Below are 22799 nucleotides of genomic sequence, written 5' to 3'. Positions count from 1 at the left end.
GCTGGCTACTATTCCTTTTCTTCCGAATAACACATCTTTGTTATGGGGACAAGCAATTGGAGGGAAAGGTGTAATCAATCTGCACCGACTGTGGTCAGTCCCACTCTGCTGGTGAGTTTAAGTATCTGTGTGTGTGTGTGTGTGTGTGTGTGTGTGTGTGTTTCATAAGGGTTGTTTTCAGTAGCAAGGGTGATGGGTTATTTAAGAGAGCAACTTACCAGTGGCTACATCACTAATAAAAATGTCCATCCTCCAGCAACTACTAATTGCATGCAGACCCTCAAGGGATGGGTGGCCTCTCCTGAACCTTTCTTCCTAGCAATTGTTAACTGCCTGTATGATACTTGGTTTATTTTCAAGTTTATGTTTTAGGTCAAAATTAGTAAAAAAAAATGTCATTTTATATAACTCAACCTAATACATCTTTCTAATAATCATGCTTTAAACTTCATTATATACTGCTTAGTGACATTATCCAAGAAAGATTTACCGATTTCGATTTTTGTCCCCCACCCCTTCTAAGTCATTTATATTGATAATACATGAATGTGTTGGTTCTTTTTTATTCTTTCCAGCCTGATCAACAATTTCAATTTTCTCAATTTGAAGAGGTAATTATCTTGATTTACAGCTTTCTCATTTCCATCATTTGAATTTCTGTTCTCTATTCATTCTCCTTTCTGTTATAGCACCCGCTACCAGATATTCTGTCTTAGTCACTGTTCTGTTGCCACAGAACAGACACCATGACCATGGCGACTCTTATAAAGAAAAGCATTTAATTGTAGCTGGCTTATAGTTCAGAGGTTTAGTCCATTATCAGCATAGCAGGAATCCTGGCAGCACACAGGCAGACGTGGTGCCGGAGGAGGAGCTGAGACTTCTACATCTGGATCTGCAGGCAGCATCAGGAGAGAAATATGGCCTGGCTTAGGCCTCTGAAACTCCAAAGCCTACCCTCAGTGACACACATCTTCCAATAAGACCACGCCCACTCCAACAAGGACACACCCACTCCAGCAAGGACACACCCACTCCAGCAAGGACACACCCACTCCAACAAGGATATACTTCCTAATCCTTTCAAATCGTGCCACTCCCTAAGCATGTAAAAATAGGAGCCTATTCGGGCCGTTCTTATTCAGAGCATTACAGTGTCTTTATTTAAACGTTATATGTTTATGTTTTTATGTATTATGATCTTAAAGTCCCATTAAGGGCAAGTTTCACAAAAGTACAGATGTAAATCTCATCTGCCACAGTATCTTCAGGGCCTAGAACGCTGCATGCAGTTGTAGTTGGTAACTGTGTGAATGACTGGGTTGTACGGATGTTCATTCAAATTGACATCAACTAAACTCCCAGAGATTTAGTTTTGTTTTGTCTTTTTCAGTTTCCCACTTTTCTTGTCTCACTTCTTCTTGGAGAAAGATGTTTTGTCGTTATAAAATATCCAGTTCAAATCCTGAGTTAGGCCAGTTTTTGTTCCCAGGTCTCAGGCTTTCTCTACTCATGGATAATGAACCCGTGTGGTGGTTTGTATTTGCTTGTCCCAGGGAGTGACACTATTCAGAGGTGCGGCCTTGTTGGAATATGGGTGGCCTTGTTGGAGGAAGTGTGTCACTTGGGGGTGGCTTTAAGACCCTCCTCCTAGCCATATGGGAGCAAGTCTTTGGATCAAGATGTAGAACTCTCAGCTCTGCCATGCTCCCATCTTGGTGATAATGGACTGAACCTCTGAACCTGTAAGCCAGCTCTAATGAAATGTTGTCTTTTGTAAGAGTTGCCTTGGTCATGGTGTCTCTTCACAGCAATGAAAACCCTAAGACAATCAAGGACTTCCCGTGAAATATCTATAGCATGTTCAAGGCTGGCCTTGAACTCCTGCTCTACCTGACTCCATCTTCCAAGTGCTGGGATTACAGTCCTGAGCTTAGATGAGGTTCTGAACAATGGGCTTTGCATGTAAGTAAAGAAATGGCAAGACCACATTGTCTGTGAGCCTCAATCTGCCATGCATGACCGCCATCTCAGTGTTCTGGAAAGTCTTCTGCATTTAGTTTTTATTTGAGAGTCTTAGGGAAAAGAAAAATATCAATCACATTTAAATGTGATATCAAATGCACGTGTGACATAGAGTTTTCCTGTCTTTCCTTCATGGCCCATTGTCTACACGAAAGGTAAACATAAAAAATATTTTTGTATAACAACCATATTTATTTAATTTTTGTTTATTACTTATATGAAGTTAATCTAGTCTATATGTTTTACTTGGTTTTGAGTTAATTGTTCTGACTAAAATAATTGAATCAAAATTACACTTAGTGTGTTTAAATCCAGGGCCAGTGTTTTCAAATACAAATCATTAAGTAAATATTTGCACACAAATTACGTTAACTAGAAATTGCCAAGAACCCCATATTACTAATTTTGGCTCCAAAATGTCCTCCGGTGCTAAGGACTAAAGGCTGGATTGCTAATCAGCTACACGCTTATCCTTGGACTCATCACCAAGGTTTTTGCTGATATTCTCTGAGTGTCTGACACAAATGACAGTGACTCTTCTACAAATACTTAAGACTTCTGTACAGATGTGAAATATGTTGCTTGTACACCACGAGCATTACTCACATGCGCATGACTCAGAGGGGTCCAAGCTCTGTGCAAACACAGTAAAAGAGTAAGTGATCTTCATATACTGAAAATGAGATCAGGATGTCTTCTGGAACCACATCATGAAGAAACTTATGAACATGAGCTGGCGGGGGGGGGGGGGGGGGGAGGTGGCGGGTGGCGTGGGCAGGGAAACATGTGATTGGATTGAGCAACAGAAGCAAATGCCCTTTCCCGACATACTTATTTTGGAATTTTATTTGTTGGGTTTTTTACTCAAATCTGCAGGGGAATAAAGAGAGTCAGAATGGTTGATCTCTCAGTTAGGACTCATCTTGGAAGCCTGGGCCAAATAACAATCATTCAGCCACAGAAAGGAGAAAGAGGGACTGGGACAAAAGGAATCTGGGTGAGTCACCCTTAAGCCCAGAGGCTTACGGAAAGAGAGGGTTAGGAAATAGCTTCTCAATGGGAGGGTTCAGAGCTGAAGGGATTGCCACAATCAATTTATCAATCAATCAATCAATCAAATGCCTTATTGGTTTTCTTTCAAGCAATCCAATGGAGGTATTTCCTCAGTTGAAGTTCCTCTTCTCTTATCTCTGGCTTGTGTCAAGCTGAGAAACACTAATCAGACAGGTGTTTCAGTTCAACAGAAGCTTTGTATTACATTACTCTGATATCGTAGCATCTTCCTGGAAGCAAGTGAGAAGAAAACCCCTGGAGGCCAAGCTGTGTCTCTCTAGTGAGTCTCACCACGTTGTGTTAAATTATAGCCATAAAGAGGAAGAGTCCTAAAAAAGTTAGAAGACATATGATGGCTGTTGTACTTAAAGTGCTGAGCCAGCTGGAAGTAATGTCTTATTTTTTGATCTTCTTCCCATCCCTACTTCAGAGTGCCCAGCTCTGACTGAATTCAGCCCCCTTCACTCTGCATAACAAAGCTGCTGTTGCCTGTGACCAACTTGTTGAGCCTCTGTAGAAAGAAGCAAGCTCAGGGTTAATCAGCAGGGTTGTCTAAAGTCTCACAGTTGCATTTGCTTTGGACCCGTGAGGAAACTGTCTAGCTTCCTTGAGATTTATTTATGTCACATGCAACCCTGGCGCAATGACGGGATGTAGTAAGATGGAAATGTTGGCGCTCCGCTTCTTTTGGATGGATTTATTTTCGTTTCTGTAACTCTGACTCTCCGTTGAGATTTATTTTCACTTCCTGCTAAGTACCAGGCCATGGGCTAGACTAGGGGAAGAGAAACTGAGCTGTGGCGGTAAGGAATAAATCAGAGCATGAGTAAAGTTCAACCTTACCGACAGAGTGGATAAAACCCTATCAAAGTAAAGTCACCAGGAGGATGGACTGCAAGGGCAGTACCCCGCTGTGTGCATTCCTTTTGATGCTCTGAGTACAAACTTCCCCGCAGACAACTATTGCACAGCAAAGTCTTTCCGAATGCATTAGCCATACTAGTTCTGTGAGCTGAGAGCTTTGAAGTTCAGAGACTTTGGCCACAGGATGAAGGCTCCTTATTGAGTGGACTGTTTGCTGGACAGGGTTATCAGCGAGCTTACAATGAAGAAAACATTGAAACAGTACTGCTGTGTAAAATGCGCTTCAAACAGCTGATGTCATTTACGGTGAAGTTTCCTCGAGATTCCTCACAATTTGTCCCCTCCCATAAGTCGGTCGCTCTACAGAGAACATTATCAGCTTTAGTCATTCATGAAATCCTAAGAATATTATGAAGGACAGAACTCCATTGCCGGAAAAAAATGTCTTAGAGACTTTGTGTTATGGTGTCTTAAAGCAGGTTGTTTTTCTTGTATATACCATCCACCATTGAACAGTTTATAATCATGCTGAATATTATGCTACACATACACACACACACACACACACACACACACACACACACTCCATTGCCAGCATTCTCAAAGACAGTTTCTCCATAGTTGAGAGATAGTTTGAAGGAAAAGATGATAAAAGAAAGAAAGAAAGGAAGGAAAGGAAGAAAGAAAGAAAGAAAAGAGCCTTTAGTAAAACCAAACCACAAACCCCCAAACAATGACAACAAAAAACAATCCAGGGGGTTGAAGAGATTGCTCAGTGGAGGACCTGAGATTAGTTTCCAGCACCCACTCCAAGTGGACCCCAGTGGGCTGTAACTGCAGCTCCCAGGGAGGGCACTGATGCCTTCTTTTGGCCTTTGTGGGTGCTGTACTCATAAGCAGAAAACCACCCACATATGCATAATTAAAATAAAGGATCAAACAAAAATACTGAGTCAGGTATGATGGTTTTCACCTGTAATCCCTGGACTCAGATGTTGGAGGCTGGAGGATCAGAAGTTTAAGGCTAACCTCAGCTAAACAGGGTTTAAAGCCAGATTGGACTACATTTGACTTTGTCTCAACAACAACAAAAACCTACATTAGGATTCCATGGCCAGGGACTTTGTGTAATAATTCTGTTGCCAATGTCCAGAGCTTGAACATAGCAGAGCTCTTCTCTGAGGGTTTCATCCTGGTGATCATCACCATTACTAATTCTGATATAAAACCTCCTGGTGCACTTTTGGCAAAATCACCATAGAATAGTGTGTAACATTCTAAATAATGGGAAGAGAGAAATGGAAATAGAAAAACGGCAGAAAGAGCAAAGAAGTCTTAACTATGTATATAGAATGGTAAGAGATCATATATGTAGTTATAGAATGGGCATAACTGAACAGTAATTAAAAGGAAACTCATTGTTATATTAGAAATGAAGGCAGGTTAAAATTAATCCTGCACATACGGGACTGAAGTAGAAAACGACCAGGTAGGTTGGGTTGCAAACCTGTCACGTGAGGCTGGAGGGGCTGGAGTGGAAAGATCGCAAGTTTGAGGATAATCTGGGTTACGTAGCAATACCCTGTCATTAACCAAACCAAACAAAAGGATAAAACAGAATCCCAGACAGGAGCAGGGACAGCTCAAGAAAGACAAAAGCAAAGTTAATTTTAAAAGGTCATGAAACTAGGAAGAGGATGGGGGAATCTTGAGTAGGGGATAGAAAAGGGCAGGGATTGAAGAGATCGATAGAATGTCTCTGCAGACAAATTGGATCCCATGACAGATGGCTGTGAGTCACCATGTGGTTGCTGGGATTTGAACTCAGGACCTCTGGAAGACTAGGCAGTGCTCTTAACCTCTGATGCATCTCTCCAGCTACAACTCAATCTTTCCATCATGTTTTCATTATATATATGAGAATCTTGGTACAAAAAAAAAAAAAAAAAAAACCCACACAATTAAGTTAGATTGACCTTTGAACCCCAGATTTAGGAGTTTTTAATAGCAGATGCTGAAGAGATGGTTGTGTTCCCTTTTCTGGGAAATATATCCTTACTTTTTCCCGTCTGTTGACAGGTCTCCTGTAACCCAAGTTGGCCTCAAATTTACTGTGTAGCCAAGGATGACCTTGGCACACTTGATCCTCCTGCCTCTACCTCTATAGCCCTGTGCCACCATGGCTACCTGTATTTAGTGCAGTGGTTCTCAACCTTCCTAATGCTGAGACCCTTTAATACACCTGTCTTAGTTGGGATTTCTATTCCTGCACAAGCATCACGACCAAGAAGCAAGTTGGGGAGGAAAGGGTTTATTCAGCTTACACTTCCACACTGCTGTTCATCACCAAAGGAAGTCAGGACTGGAACTCAAGCAGGTCAGGAAGCAGGAGCTGATGCAGAGGCCATGGAGGGATGTCACTTACTGGCTTGCTTCCCCTGGCTTGCTCAGCCTGCTTTCTTATAGAACCTGGGTCTACCAGCCCAGGGATGGCACCACACACAATGGGCTGGGCTCTCCCCCTTGATCACTAGTTGAGAAAATGCCTTACAGCTGGATCTAATGGTGGATTTCCTCAAGGGAGGCTACTTTATAATGTAATTTTGCTACTGATATGGAGGATATCTGTTATGTGGCCCCCGTGAAATAGTCATTTGATCCACCAGAGGGGTCATGACCCACAGGTTGAGAAACACTACTATACTTTATGCTGTATTAAATTAAAATTTAAAAAGATGTATTTATTTTATTTTCTGTTTTGCCTCCTTGTCTGTATTGCAACATATGTGCCTGGTCCAGGGGGCCAGAAGAGAATCTCCTAGAACGGGAGTTACAGACAGGTGTGGATACAGACAGTTTGTAAGTTCTAGACAATGGTTCTTGACTTTAAATCAGTCTTCCTAATGCCTCAACCCTTTAATAAAGTTCTTCATGTTGTGGTGACCCTGACCCATAAACTTATTTTTATTGTTTCTTCATAACTGTAATGTTGCTACTGCTATGAATTATAAAGTGAATACATACATGATCTACAGGATTTCTGACCATGCAATCCTGGTGAAAGGGCCCTTTGACCTCACAGGGGTCGAGGGTCACAGGTTGAGGAGCACTGTTCTAAAGGAAGTAGATGTTTTTCTCCCCTTAGAATGGAACAGGCACAAAGAAAGTGGGAAGAATCTGTGCGCAACATATTTTGTCCCTTCTCGGCACTCCTCCTTCTGTCTATAATGCCCTCCTGTCCTGTTGCTGTGATTTTGAAGGTGCCTTGCAGGAATCCCAAGTTGCTGCTGGCTTGGAGGGACAGGGGAGATCAGGAGCATTGAGCTCTGTGGTCCAGCAACCATCCTTGCAGACAGTACTTGATGACGGCTTTTGAGTAGTGCCCCCATCTCTGTGCTTCTCAGAACATCAGAAAGTTAGAAGCTGGAGGAAAGATGCGTGTGACATTCCCATCTCCTGATGAAGAAAACAAGGCACAGTGACAATGTCACTTCAGGAATAATGGAAAACATGTATATAATAGAAAACAGTAAGATGAAGCAGTTGAGGAAGAGATTTCAGGGGTACATAGGAGGAAGAGATTCAGGGGTACATAGGAGGAAAAGATTCAGGGGTGCATAGGAGGAAGAGATTTCAGGAGTGCATAGTAGTATTGGGCAAAGTGTTTGAGAAATGTGTTTATGATGAGCAAAGGTTGGAGCCAGAAGATTACAAAGGTGTATGTAACTTGCCTTTTGCTACTTTGTGGGTTCTTTCTTCCACCTTTCTGCACCCCTTTTCTTCTACCCTTTCAACCCATTAACACTGGATAGGAGAGAAAAAAAATAGAGAGGAAAGGAAAGAGATTCTTGAATAAATCAGGAGTTGGGAAGGGAGTGAGTAATCAGACTATTTCTTGCTGATGTGACTGAGGTTGTGTGTGCTGAGTGTGCTGTGTGCACATGTTATGTGAACACAGTGCAGAAGTTGATCTTCCATTGCTCTTTTATCACATTAAGTCAGAGTTTCTCAATCAAACTCAGGGCCTGCCAATCCCACCAGTCTTGCCAGCCAGCATCCTTTGATGGGTTATACCTTCTGAGGCTGGATTAAAGATAGCCACACTGTTTGTATGTGGACATGCCCAAGTCATACATTTCTTTGGATTCCTCCATGACCCCTGTGGGCATTGTGACTTTTATTGGTCATTAAATGCTACTGTCTGGTTAATTATGACAAGTGCTCCATGTTCCTAGTTCTTTCTTACATAGACTCAAATTTGTGACAGCGGCTATTTTATGTGGAAACTACAGATATTTACCGAGAAAAGAACATTTTATCCCTTTAGGTCATGGGGATCATTCCTCTCCCACACAGGTCTTATTCCCCGTGTTTTCCTGATCATTGCAATACACTGACTTTGGAATTTCCAGGGGTAAAAGGACCAGTGTTATATAGTCTGTTCTTGAGGATGCCAAGGAGAACAAACAGTCTGCTTTTGAATTCTTCCTTAGTGAATATGTATTACATATAATTTATATGTCATTTCCCATTCTCTTCTCTACATACACACACACACACACACACACACACACACACACACACACTGCAAGTCACTGTTTTTGTAAGATGGGGACAGCAGTAGCCTCTCCTTTTGCTTTACTGTGAGGACGCAGTGAGAAATTGCCTGGCACCTTAGTAACACAGAGATAGACGTTGTGCCGTCTATCATCTGACTGTGTGTGTGTGTGTGTGTGTGTGTGGTGTAGATAAAATCCCACCCAGATTTCCTTATCTGAGTTGGGTCTTGCTGTGTAGCACTGGTTAGCTTCAAACTCGCAAGCCTCTGGTCTCGCCTCCCGAATGTGGGGTTCTAAGCACGCACCACCACTTTCTACTCGGCTAGCTGAGTATGTGGGAACGTTTCCTAATGAAATCATAATTCAAATTCTAAAGATGTTGCAGTTCTGGTCATAATGGTCACAAAGCAGAAATAACCTGTGCCCGAAGAGAAGTCGATGTAACAAATTATGGAGCATTCGTGCAGCAGAGAAACATGGAAAGAAAGCAGCGCAGGGATTATGAAAACAGCACGAGGCGGTCTCTCAGTGACCTGCAGCGTGCCTGTCTCTCCCGGAACACCCTGAGCTCATTCCAGATCGTTCTTGTTTGCTTTCATGTGTATCAACCAGCGAGCACACTGTAGCCATCTTTAACTCTCGGTGGGCTATAACAGTGAGCATTTATTTCTCGTGGGAAGCTCGTAGGCAACTGGGCAGCTCTGCTTCAGTTTATGTGACTAATGCAGACGGCTCTGAGCGATGGTTGGCTAGCCAGAGACCTCCCTAGCCATGATAATCACAGAAATAGCAGAGTGTAGGAGAGAGACAACTCCATGCTTTTAGTTCCAAGTTCAGATTTAACATAATGTTCCCATCCACAATTCCTTGGCTAATGGAAACTAAGTGGGTGAGTCACAGTCGAGAGTCGAGATGGCCTCTTTAGATGCATAGTTCCACTGGGAAAGGTATTTCAGCAGCTGGGGCCAAGAAATACCACAAAGTCGCATCTTATAACAAACTTCACACAAGACATTTAATTTAGAAGGAAAAACCAAAAAGGGTAGCAGGCTCTTCTTGAGAAGTGGGCCCAACACAAGGTTTATGTAGTATTGCAAAGGTAGGGGTTGGGGGAGCTTTCCAGAGTGGTCTAGGATTGGAGAGACTATGTGGCCTGATCTTGGGTCAAGCTCAGGGATTGGTGGGTTTTTTTTTTTAAGGGCGGGGCCTGACCGCCCTTCAGCCAGGAAGTCTAAGAGCCTGGCCTTTTGGGAGCCTTGAGCGTTTAGGAAGTTTACAACGTTTACAAAGGATTATCTGCACCTCACTGGGCCAACAGCATTCAACTTGCCTACCTTCTGTTTATCGGTCTTTCTCTGCTAACAGAATCCCTAGAATTGTTAGGTCTTTAGAACTCTCTAAGGATGTCACTCTGAGGACACAGAACTTCGAATCTGAACCTTGAAGCTCCTTCCCTACGGATATTCTTGTCCTCTGGTCTAAATTAATATTTTCTTGTAATGATATTTATATTAAGTATCTATCGCATTACCCCGGAGTTAGCCTAAGTGCTATAAACCCATAGTAATTTTCTGGAAGATGGCTTGTCTGTTACTGACCCCACTCTTTCCTAAAATGGAAGGCTGATTCTTTCTGTGTGCCCAGAGGAGCAGAGACTTGGGTATGTTAGGGAGACTCTTTTCATGACTCTCATACAGGCTGACACAGGTAATCTCCCGATTCAACTACCTGACACTTGAATCAATCTCTAAACTGCAGTTTTACCGTTCCCTAAGACATAGATATAGGAGGAGAAAGTAACCAGAACAGAAAGACCACTACAACTTTAGATTTGGATTTTCCATTGGATTCTGAGCATTCACAACTCAAAACAAAAGAAGCAAACTAAACACAGCATTTGAAAGAAGAAATGAGAGAGAGGAGAGAGAGAGAGAGAGAAAGAGAGAGAGAGGGGTGGGCAGGATGAATAGCTGGTCCTGGTGGCACAAGGCTATAGTCCTAGAACTTGGAGGATCTGGAGTCAAGGGCATCCTTGGCTCCACAGTAAATCTGAGGACAACCTTGGCTTTTGGCTTTGGGAGACCTGTCAACAGAGGATGTATTTCCCAGAAAAAGGAACATGACCATAATGCAAGTAGGCAGAAATGGCAATTTCCTTCCTCTTTTCTAATCTTGGTTCCTAGCCCCAAGTAGAACCATCCAATGTCTTGCACGTTACACGATTCTTATCAGCTTGGAGGTGACATGTGGCTTCTAACCACCCTGCTACTTTGGGGTAAGTTGGGCTCCAGGAGTCTTGCTAGGGGAGTCAACACTTTTTGTCACCATTCAGCCTGTTAGCCTAGAACTCTAGTCTAAAGACTGCTCATCAGTGATCTGATAGTTTGTCGGTGCTTAATTTCCAAAGGATGGGAAGGGAGCATCTGGTGGCATTAAGCCTCCATCGGAATAAAGAGAGCATCGTGAATCACCATTCATTCTGCTGGGGCTTGACTTTGGTAAAGAGGGCCAGAGAGGGTTCAGCTGGTCCTGGGAGGTGACATGACCTCTCTTCCCAGTCTGTTCCTTGTTGTCATCCTGGACTTTCACCAACTGATCTCTGTGTCTCTGGTCTCTTGCAGTTCCAGTTGGTGGGCAAGTGGGTGAGTGGCCTCCCTCTTATCCCTTCCCCTCTGCTGCTTCCCTGCTTTCAAACGGTGGGTCCATTACCCTGGGTGTGGGAGAACGCAGGGGGAAGACAGGCAAGTGGAGGCTTTCTCCATTACAGTCTCTGTATTTAGAGTGGGGTTTCTGCAAAGCTGGTTTTTAAGGTTTATATGTCCAGTTTTCTGAGTGCACTCTGGCTGCTCAACTCAATGCCTAAGCGCAGTGGTTCTCAACCTTCCTAACGCTGCGACCCTTTAGTACAGTTCCTCGTGCTGTGCTGACCCCCAACATAAAGTTACTTTTATTGCTGTTTCATAACTGTGGTTTTGATACTGTTATGAATTGTAATGCAAACACCTGTCTATTCTGATGGTCTTAGGTGAAAGGTCATTTGACGACCCCCTCCCACCCCTCAGAATGAGTTCAAAACTCACAGGTTGAGAAACGCTGGCCTATGAGATCAGAAAAGTACAGAAGTTTAGAAAACCAGAAGCAGCCCTATTGGGCCAGATTATCAGTGGCCCCCCAAGTTTGTTCCTTTCATAAGAAAGCAGAGACAGGTTTTTCTCTGCAGGAGAGAGGAAGGCTTCAAGAGTCCCAGTTTCCAATGGAGAAGTGGACGGAGATGCTTTACCCCACAGAGGCACTCTAGAGCTGAGTATAGGGAAACTGGCTTGAGGCAGTTTGCTCTGCTCTGAGACCCAGTTCATTAACACCGGTGCTTTCATCACCAGCAACCAAACCCCACCGTCTGGATCCAAACCAAATAACCTAGAAAAGCTCTCTCAGCAGTCTGGGTGTTGAAAGGTCAGCTAGCTTCCTGGGTTCTCGCTTGCTAATCTCTTTAAACTAACATAAAAACACATTTCCCCTTGTGCTCCTGATAAAACTTCATCACTGGCTCACGGCTATGTCTCTAACTCACTCAAGGTTTTCGCCATCATTGTTTGCTTGGTTTTCTCTCTTCTCTACAGTTAATGCTGCAAAGGCTGTGGTCACCTTGCAGCCTCCGTGGGTCAGTATTTTCCAGGAGGAAAATGTCACTCTACAGTGTGAGAGGTTTCACCTGCCCGGAAACAGTTCCACACAGTGGTTCATCAACGGCACAGCCGTTCCGATTGTCACACCTAGTTATAGCATCCGCGAGGCCAGTGTCAATGACAGTGGCGAATACAGGTGTCAAATAGGTCTCTCAATGCCAAGTGACCCTGTGCAGTTGGAAATCCACAGAGGTAAGCATGGCACAGGGCAGGACCCAAGGTTTTCCTTTATGTAGGTGCTAGAGTCCTGTCTGTCTGTCTGTCTATCTCTCTGAGAGTGTATGTGAGACTCTGAGTGAGTATATCAACATTAAGAAGCTACCAGGTCAAATCAAGTCAGAATAGTTAAAGCATCACTTCAAGGTCCTCTTGGCCTACCGCACCCCAGCTGGACCAGTTTGGGATACAATGTCTCAAGAAAAATCTCAGGCAGTAATATTTTATCTTTGTTCAAAATTTCTGCCCCCACTTCTCTAGCTTCCTCCACAACAGTTCTTTTCTGTAGTTTTCCTTGTGTTACTCTGATTGTGCACACTGGTGTCACGTGTGGTTTTAATTTATATTTCTTTGCTGATTGTGTATTGACCATTCTTAATGTGTTTATTACATGTCTTTATAAAAGACCTTTACAAAGTACCCAAGGAGTCTTTTGGGAAATCTTTCTTTCTTTCCTTCTTTCCTTTCTTCCTTCCTTCCTTCCTTCCTTCCTTCCTTCCTTCTTTTTTCTTTCTTTCCTTCTTTCTTTCTTTCTTTCTTTCTTTCTTTCTTTCTTTCTTTCTTTCTTTCTTTCTTTCTTCCCTTCTTTCAAAAATACTTTGTGGCCATGGTGATGATTCACAACTTTAATCCCAGCACTAAGGATCAAGGCAGGCAGATCTCTGAGTTCAAGACCAGCCAGGTCTACAAAGTAAGTTCCAGGACAGCCAGGGCTACACAGAGAAACCCTGTCTTAGAAAACAAAACAACAAAAAGATTTTGTTTTTTACTTTTGTGTGTGTGTGTGTGTGTGCCATGTGTGCAGGTATATACCCTTGGTGGCAGAAGAGGGTGTTGGGCTTCTCAGAACTAGAGTCACTGGCAGTTGGGAGCTGCCAGTCTTGGGTTCTGGGAACTGAACTCAGGTCCTGGTTCCCAACCTTCTTAATGCTATGGCCCTTTAGTGCAGTTCCTCATGTTGTAGTGACCCCCAACCACAAAATTATTTTTACTGCTACTCCATAACTGTAATTTTGCTACTGATAATGTAAATATCTGGTATGCAGAATGTCTGATGTGCAGTCCCTGTGGAAATCTTTTGACCTCCAAAGGGGTCATGATCCACAGGTTGAGAACTCTTGCTCTAGAAGGAGAGCAAACACTCTTACCTGCTGAGCCATCTCTCTGGCACCTTGGCCAATATTTCTATTGCCTTCCCTCTCCCTACACTCCATTAGCTCACCGAAATTCTTTATATATTCTGGGCATTCTCAAGTGTTGGGGATTTCTCTGTGGCTTGCCTTTTCAATGTTACAGGATCAGGTTTCCTCCTCCCCCCAGCCAAGGAACCAAAGTTCTTGACTGTTATCTAACCCACCAGACCTCCTGGTTATTGCTCTCTCTCTGTCCTATTTATAAAATATTTTGTCATGGTTATGCAACAGTGGAAGATTCCATTGTGGTTACCTTGTTGCTCAGTCGGTTTCAGCCAGTCTGGGCACTCTAAGACACTAGGAGTTAGGTAATCCCTGCTAGGCAGACAGAGAGGAGTCATCTATGTTACAAAGGTGGCAAACTTTCAAGATGACTGGCTTATTATTCCTCATCCTCCTGGTCTGAGACAAAAGCCTGGCATGTTAAAAAAAAAAAAAAGTTCTGGAGGACTTTTTATTTTTCCCACTGGATGGGCCGGCCTAGGCAGCCTAGGAGCCTAGGAATTCAACAGGATCTGCATATAACAGTTGTGGGGCAATCAGCTGCTAATCCTAAATGAGTGTGCTTGCTGTGTGTATAGAGGCTCTGAGTGTGCTTGCTGTGTGTGCAGAGGCTCTCCTGTTCTTGCTGTGTGTGCAGAGGCTCTGTGTGTGCAAAGGGTCTGTGTGCTTTTGCTGTGTATGCAGAAGGTCTCTCTCTGTGTGCTTGCTGTGTGTGCAGAGGCTCTGTGTGTGCAGAGGCTCTGTGTGCTTGCTGTGTGTGTAGAAGGTTTGTGTGTGTTTGCTGTGTGTGTAGAAGGTCTGTGTGTGCTTGCTGTGTGTGCATTCCCTCACCTGTAATGACACCTCTTCCCCAGCTGATGCTCTCTGCTATGTTCACCCTGCTGCTATCTCTCTGTTGTCCTCAGTTTCCCCCCCCCCCCCCGACTTTTAAGTCTGTAACAGGCAGAACTTCATAGAGACCCAGGACTAAGAAAATGAAGCTGGTTGGTAGGTCCAGGTTCTAGTTGTGTGACTCAGAATGAATGTCCCTTTCCTACTCAGAGGCAGTGAGAATGAGAGGCTGATCTTTGAACACGAAATTAGCAGCTATGTCTATTTTATATAGTACAACTAAAAGCTGTGGAGCTCATGCTTTTATATATATATAAAATACTCTCATTAAAGGTTAAAAACCACATTTTTCATTATATGTAGAATCTAGCAAAAAACACATGCAAAAATGTACTTTTGGGTACAGTATAACATATAGAAGAGAGAACAAGAAATGGTAAATATTAGGGTCGAGGAAGGACAGAACACAGGTAAGGGACATGTGACATGAAAGAGGACAGAAAGCTTTTTGTTTTTCTAGTTCTATGTCTGACATGAATTTTTCACTTTTGTTAATGGATAGGTGCATAAAAATATATTCTATATTGCCAGTAAACAACCCAAGTGTCAATCCCCCCAGCTGCCTTTGGAATGGCTATTTCAATTGTATAAAAGGTCATTGAGATATTGAGACTTCAAGTCTGGTTAATTTCTCTCTCTCTCTCTCTCTCTCTCTCTCTCTCTCTCTCTCTCTCTCTCTGTGTGTGTGTGTGTGTGTGTGTGTGTGTGTGTGTGTGTGCGCGCGCGCGCGCGCGTGCGCGTGTGTGTTTTAACTTGTGTTTTGATAATTTCATATGGAGATATATTAAAATCTTCTACTGTGTTTTAGACATAAAGCATATTATCTGGACAGTGTAGGGAGGAGTTTCTTGGTTGGGGACAGGACAGGAAGAAGTTGGGTTTAGAAGGAATGTGGCAGTGGCTGAGACGATAGAGGGCGCTAGCGTGCACAGCTGCTGAGAATGGACGATAGAGGGCGCTAGCGTGCACAGCTGCTGAGAATGGACGATAGAGGGCGCTAGCGTGCACAGCTGCTGGCAAAAGTCGATTTTCTTTCATCAATGCTGAGAGCTTTGAGAGTGACACAGGCGTGGGTCATAGTGGGGATTGGGGTTGGAATGTTTCAAGTAAAAGTTATAAAAATCTCCAGAGCTAAGATTTGGCCCCCTCACACTTTCTCTGTCGAGTGCAAACACTGTGGACCCTCACTTTTCAGATTGGCTGCTACTCCAGGCCTCCCGAAGAGTCCTCACAGAAGGAGAACCTTTAGCCTTGAGGTGTCACGGATGGAAGAATAAACTGGTGTACAATGTGATTTTCTATCGGAATGGAAAATCCTTTTGGTTTTCTCGAGGTTCTGAGTTCACCATTCTGAAAACCAACCTGAGTCACAATGGCACCTACCACTGCTCAGGCATGGGAACCCACTGCTACACATCCGCAGGAGTGTCTGTCATCGTGAAAGGTACCCAGCCTACATAGCAAGAGTTACAGTTGTAAGGATCAGAAAAACCGCCACAAAAGCATTTACAGTCCTCACTTAAACTTACAAAGGAGGAAGCTGAGTCCTGCGAGGCAAACAACCTCCCCGACCACTGGCTGTAGGGTTGTGGGTCCAGCATCTGCTCTGCCACAGGGCACGGTCGCTGGGGAAGGTGGGACGCGGGACTTGACAGCGCTTACCTCACAGGTCACGTACTCTACATGTGGGGGGGGGAGCGCTTGGGGCGTTGCCCTTACATGATGGCCACACATCTATAGGGGGCTGTGGCTAGTGACAGGAGCCTGGTACCTGGGAACAGGCAAAGCTCTTACCGTCACCTCAGGGTCCCCAGGGCTTCTAGCCTTAGCTCAACAGGGAACCAGGCTGCCTTAAGCTGGGCTAGACCCAGAAGTGAGGGCTCAGCATGACACTTTTCGGCATCCACAATGGCCCAATGGTGTCACAGTCAGAGATAGTGACCGTTTCCTTCATCAACTTATTTTAGACCTAAAGCCAGAGACTCAAAGTAATCAAGAGTTAAAAAAAAAAATCCAGTTGAATCTCATGAAATTTCCATAAAAATAAAAACCAGAAAGACATTAGGAACCGGTTATATTTTGTGTTTATGGGTCAGGGACCAAGTACCATCTCTAGGCCTTCTTCTCTTTTAAGCAGTTTTCTCAGTTTAAGTTCCACAAGATCTTTTTTCTAACTTCTCACGGCTTGCCTTCTTTGTGTTCACGCTCACTGGCAAGGAGTCCCTGTCCTAAAACTTTCTGCGGGGAAGACATTGTCCCAGCCTCTCTTTTGAATAGCACAAGTAACGAATGACCTAGCTGGCAGGCGCACCTCAGTGTTGACTCTGGGTGGACACTAATGTGGGGCTCCCTGGCTTTGTAATAAATAGAGTCACGGTGCTTGTGTACCGTCTGCTGGAGGCCACAGGCGTGGCTTTTAGAAACTATGCCTCTCTGCTGACAATAGGGGAAGCCCATTCTCTAACAGTGACATGGAATGGAACACCCTGTCCCCTGTCATTTCTCTTTAGAGCTATTTACCACACCAGTGCTGAGAGCATCGTTGTCCTCTCCCATCCCCGAGGGGAGTCTGGTCACCCTGAACTGTGAGACAGCATTGCTCCTGCAGAGTCCTGGCTTGCAGCTTTTCTTCTCCTTCTATGTGGGCAGTAAGAGCCTGGAGGACAGGAACACATCCTCTGAGTACCACATACCAAGGGCTGAGAGAGAAGATTCTGGATTGTACTGGTGTGAGGTAGCCACGGAGGATGGCAGTGTCCTTAAGCGCAGCCCCAAGTTGGAGCTCCAAGTGCTTGGTGAGTATGAGGGAGGTGGGGGCCTCCTTTCCAGCCGTGGGTCTGAGGTTCCCTCGGGGCTTTGTAGTCCAGCCTGGAAGAGAAACACTTCATGTGCATGACCCCACACTTCCTTCAGAGCTACAGCCTTCCCTGAATTTCCTTCCTTTCCTTTCCTGGAGGCACAACCCTCTTGCTTACTGGCTTGCTCATCGTGACTTGTTTGGAATTTGGGACCACCAGCCCACCCTACCCCCCAGTGGGCTGGGTTCTTCCATATCCATCAACTGATTAAGAAACTAGCTGGGTTTTACGGAGGCATTTTACCAGCTGAGGTTCCCTCTTTTTAGATGACTTTTGCTTATGTCAAGTTGACATAAAACTAGCCAGGACAAGGGTGCACGTTTTGATTTGATGAGCTTACATTATGGCTTTACATTTTGTTCTCATAGACAACATAGTTCCCTACCTATATCTGACTGGAGGGGAGGGTTCATGAGTTCCAGAACCAAGACTCTGGCAGGGGAGAATCCTCAAACCTGCTTCAAGCCTTAAAGACACAGAAATAGCAATGGTCTCTAAAGTGGGCATTCCCAAGGAGCCTGCGCCACCTAGAGGGCACATACGGAACTGCTAGAAGTCTCTTCTGTTCCCTGGATTTACTGTCTGGGACAGACAGCTTTCATATGTCTCTCAAACATAGCTTGGTTGGGTCTCTCCACTGTCTAAAGGATTTCCTCTCTGTTTCAGGTCCCCAGTCATCAGCTGCTGTCTGGTTTCACATCCTATTTTATCTGACAGTGGGGATAATGTTTTTGGTGAACACAGTTCTCTATGTGAAAATACACAGGCTGCAACGAAAGAAAAAATACAATTTAGAAGTCCCTTTGGTTTCTGAGCAGGGGACAAAAGTAACTTCCTTTCAGCAAGTTAGAAGCAATGACATGTATGAAGAAGTAACAGCCACTGTAAGACTGGCCACACCAAAAGAAGCCCCTGAAGGACCGCAAAGCTCAGTGGATAGCCATGGACCCGAGCAGCCTGAACCCCTTCCTGTCTGTGACAGTACCAGGGCACAAACTTCCCAAAGTTGATCCTGAAACTGTGGGACCATGGCATGCAACTCTTAAATAAAGCAAATATACAGACTGGCCTCAGCTGAGACAAGCTGGGTGCTCAGACATCTGAAAGGAGACCTACACCAAAGGGATCTTGCCACATGTGGAGTCAGGTCACATCAGGGGCAATCAAATGTTTGACCTTATAGAGCAGGGAATTGAGAATAGTAGGGGGGAACTCCCCCACCCCACCCTGGCCCTCAGGACAGGACCCAGTTCTGGAAGACCCCAGTCTGAGACGAGCAAGGGTGAGACTCCTACCCGGAGGAAAAGCTGTGCCTTCCCTCACAAGGCAGGTGGTTTCAGGGAAAGGCCTTCGCGGGGACAGCCTGTGTGTTAGGGGAGCAGGCACTGATACAGACAGCTCCGTAGCCTCGGCTAAAGCTGGACCAAGACCATAGTCACCGTGAGAACATCGGAGTTTGTGTTTGCCTTCCCACTGTCTCTCTTCATGCACCCTCCCCAGATTTGCTGCCCACACCCCTCAAAGGACATAGGGGCAGCCGCTAAAGAGTGAGGCGCCAGCAGCGATCCATCCATTTAGCCTCCCTCAGATCCAGGTACCTGCCCCACTCTAGGGGCCTCTTCAGGCAACCTGCAAGTGGTGTCTTAGCAGAGCTGTGGTACAAGACTTTTGGCCCGCACCCTCAAGTGCCCTCACCGGGTTGGCAAAAACTTTCTCCAGCCTGTACCATCTGTAAGATGGGGCCTAGAATGGGGCGGGAACACTGACCGGAAGTTTACTTCTTGGAAGGTAGGGCTCACATATGTCTGCCACAAATGTCCTGTGACCACACTAGGAAGACCGAATCTTAGAAACAAGGGATAGATCATGTCTCCCCTTACTGTCACTCCTAAGGACTCCCTGAAGGTCTGGGTGCTTCACATCCTTCGAACTCTAGGATCTGCCATGCTAGAGGTCCAGAATGGGCGTGGCATAGCCTGAATCTCACTGAATAAGAACCATTAGCAGATACCAAGGGGATTTTGGAACCTTTATAGCCAGGGACCAACAGGCATGAGAGGGACAGGGATAATGGACCATGGTCACTGGAGGAGATACATCCTGTTGCACAATGCATGCAGAAACTGTCAAAAAGTGTGGGAGTTTGAGAGATGGATCATGGGTTAAGAGCACTTTCTGTTTGTCCTAGTCAGGGTTTCTATTCCTGCACAAAACATCATGACCAAGAAGCAAGTTGGGGAGGAAAGGGTTTATTCAGCTTACACTTCCACACTGCTGTTCATCACCAAAGGAAGTCAGGACTGGGACTCAAGCAGGTCAGGAAGCAGGAGCTGATGCAGAGGCCATGGAGGGATGTTACTTACTGGCTTGCTTCCCCTGGCTTGCTCAGCCTGCTTTCTTATAGAACCCAGGTCTACCAGCCCAGGAATGGCACCACCCTGGGCCCTCCCCCCCTTGATCATTAGTTGAGAAAATGCCTTACAGCTGGATCTCATGGAGGCAGTTCCTCAACTGAGGCTCCTTTCTCTGTGACAACTCCAGCTCGTGTCAAGTTGACACAAAACCAGCCAGTACACTGCTCTTCCAGAAGACCTGGTTTGGTGTTTGTAGCTGCTTATAACTCCACTTCCAGGGGGTCCTGATACCTTCTGGCCTCTTTCAGGCACCGACATTTGCATGGCATACAGACACAGACATATGAACAAAAACTGTTAAGAAAATAAATCTTAAAAAGACAACATCACAAGCCACTGTAGCTCTTACCTCAAAAGGAATAGGAGATATATGTGTAAAGCTAATACAAATAAATCTTAAAAAAATAGAGATGTCTCAGCAGTTAAAGAACATATAGTGTTTATTTTAATTATTTTCCTACTGCTGTGAAGAAACACCGTCGCCAAGGCAACTTACAGTTTTAGAGGCAAGGCCGTGGTTGTCATGGCAGGCAGGCTTGGTACTGTAGCTATAACTGAGAGCTTATATCTTATTGACAAATGGAGGTGGGGGGAGGGGGAGAGACAGACAAGGGCCTGGGCTTTTGAAACCTCAAAGCCTGTCCCCGGTGACACACCTCCTCCAACAAAACCACACCTCCTAATCCTTCATAAACTGTCCATCAACTGGAAACCAAACACTCAAACATGAGTTGGGGGCCATTCCATTTGTGCTGTACCTCCAGAGGACCCGGATTCAGTTCCTTGTACGTAGGTTGGCAGCTCCTAACAATAACCACCTGTGGATTTGGCGCCAGGAGTTTTGATGAGCACACGTGCGTACACACAGACACACACAGATAAGGATAAATCAATAAAAATAGCCTTACAAAACCACAGCTCATGTCTCAAAGAGTTAAAGGTAGTTAGTTTATCGTGGAGCCAATCTGAGTGGGCAAGGCCTGGGAATACAATTTCAGGATACTCCAAATCCCATGATTCAATGTTGTGACAGTTGGATAAAGAGGCAGGTAGACTACAGTGGAGATCTCTGCTGTAGTTCTCAGATGCTGTGTGCTGTCAGTCTTAGCCTTTGGATTGGTAGGAGCTAGGGCTCTGTACCTTTTGTATTAGTCAGGGTTCTCTAGAGTTACAGAACTTATGGAATGTCTCTATATATTAGGAGAATTTACTGTAACGACTTAGAGTCTGCATCCAACTAACCCAACAATGCAGCTGTGGATGGGAAGCCCAATAATCTAGTAGTTGCTCAGTCTCAGGAGAGTGGTTGTTGAAGCTGGTCTTCGGTAGAATTAGGTTCCGACAGATGTGCAGGCAAGTAAGTGCAAGCAGTGGAAGAAGTGAATCTTCCTTCCTCCAATGTCCTCAAGTAGGTTTCCAGCAGAAAGTGTGGCCCAGATTAAAGATGGGGCTCAGAATAAAGGTGTGACCCAGATTAAAGGTGGGGCTCAGAATAAAAGTGTGTACCACTACGCATGGATTAGGGAATGCTTTGTCCCAGGCTGACCTTGAACTCAGATTTTCTTGTCTCAATCTCCTGGGATTAAAGGCATGCACTACCTTGCCATGGCCTAAGCTTTCCATGGCCACTATGCCTCAAGATCTCCATGCCAAGAGCCAGGTCAGAAATTTACATCTCCAGCCTCAAGATCAGGATCACAGGTGAGCCTTCCAAATCTGGATTGTAGTTCATTCCAGATAAAGTCAAGTTGACAACCAGGAATAGCCACCACAGCTTTCTAAAGGATCTATATATTAGTCACAGAGATGTTATGTTTTAGTTAGGGTCTTACTGCTGTGATCAGACACCATGACCAAGGCAACTCTTATAAATGACAACATTTAATTGGGGCTGGCTTACAAAGTTCAGAGGTTCGGTCCATTATCATCAAGGCAGGAGCATGGCAGCATCCAGGCAGACATGGTGCAGGAGGAGCTGAGTGTTCTACTTCTTCATCTGTAGGTAGCTAGGAGAAGACTGGCTTCCTAGCAGCACTTAGGATGAGGGAGTAAGATGGCACACCCACTCCATCAAGGCCACACTCATTCCAACAAGGCCACACCTCCAAATAATGCCACTCCCTGGACCACCACGTTAGGTCACAGGCCAAGAGACCAAGACAATTTTGGTTCCCACCTAACATTCTAGTTCTCCACAGCCAGCTATCATGGGTTTGGCCTTTTCCTAGGAACTTCAGTTAACAAAAGGTCACAAAGCACAGTCCGATGTTTGATCCTCCTGTGGTTCTGTCTTGCTTCCTTGCTGTGGTACACGGATGTTCATCCTGATCTGGGGCTTTGCATCCCAAACACTCAGCCTGTTTTCAGAAAGTCTGAGACAATTAAATAGCACAGTGACTATAAAATCTTTGGAATCTTACAAGACCCCTTTGCTCAAATAATACTTTTAGGGACTGTTTATACATTTAGTGTAAGCATGTACATGCATGTGGACACACAGCTGTGTTCATCTGCATGTGTAGAAGGCTAGAAGCTGCTTTCCAGGTGTCATTTTCTATCACTCCCCACGAGACAGCCGCTCCCTCTCGACCTAGAGCTAGCCAGCGGCGCCTCCTGCAGGATAACGCCAGTCCCCGCACCACTGGGGTTACAGACACGGGTGACAGACAAGCCTTACTTACCATGCCAGTCTCTAAGGTGGAAGCATAAACTCAGGACAGCAAGCATTTGACCTACTGACCCTTCTCTCCAGACTGACAATTTCTTTAGTGTGTCTGTAGTTGGATGTGTGCATGTGTGCGTGTGGGCATGTGTACACTATCATGCCCACGTGAAGGTCAGAAGACAATCTTTGTTGCAAGTCCTCACGGGGTCTCTCCACTAGTGCCTTAGAGTAGAAAGTAGGAAAAACAGACGCTCACCACTATGTCTGGCTTTCCATGGGCTCTGGGGATTCAAACACAAGCCTCCATGCTTGTGTGGTGGGTGAGTGCTCTTACCCAAACAGCCATTTATTTTTTTATTGTTTAAAATAATT

General features: G+C 44.9%; 1 protein-coding gene across 1 annotated transcript; it reads left to right on the top strand.

The window, feature by feature from the left end:
- Nucleotides 1-10745: 10745 nt before the first annotated feature.
- FCGR1A (Fc gamma receptor Ia) lies at nt 10746-18358 on the top strand (the record flags this gene model as incomplete). The annotated part of the gene is made up of 6 exons (XM_080916410.1): nt 10746-10776; nt 11123-11143; nt 12122-12379; nt 15686-15934; nt 17001-17285; nt 18015-18358. 6 exons carry the CDS (start codon nt 10746-10748, stop codon nt 18356-18358), a joined length of 1188 nt encoding a protein of 395 aa, XP_080772536.1.
- Nucleotides 18359-22799: the final 4441 nt, after the last annotated feature.

The sequence above is a fragment of the Micromys minutus genome, assembly GCF_963924665.1.
Source record: "Micromys minutus genome assembly, chromosome: 4".
Classification (NCBI taxonomy): Eukaryota; Metazoa; Chordata; class Mammalia; order Rodentia; family Muridae; genus Micromys; species Micromys minutus.
Note: the sequence above shows the minus strand (reverse complement) of the source record. Positions and strands in the feature narration are given on the sequence as shown.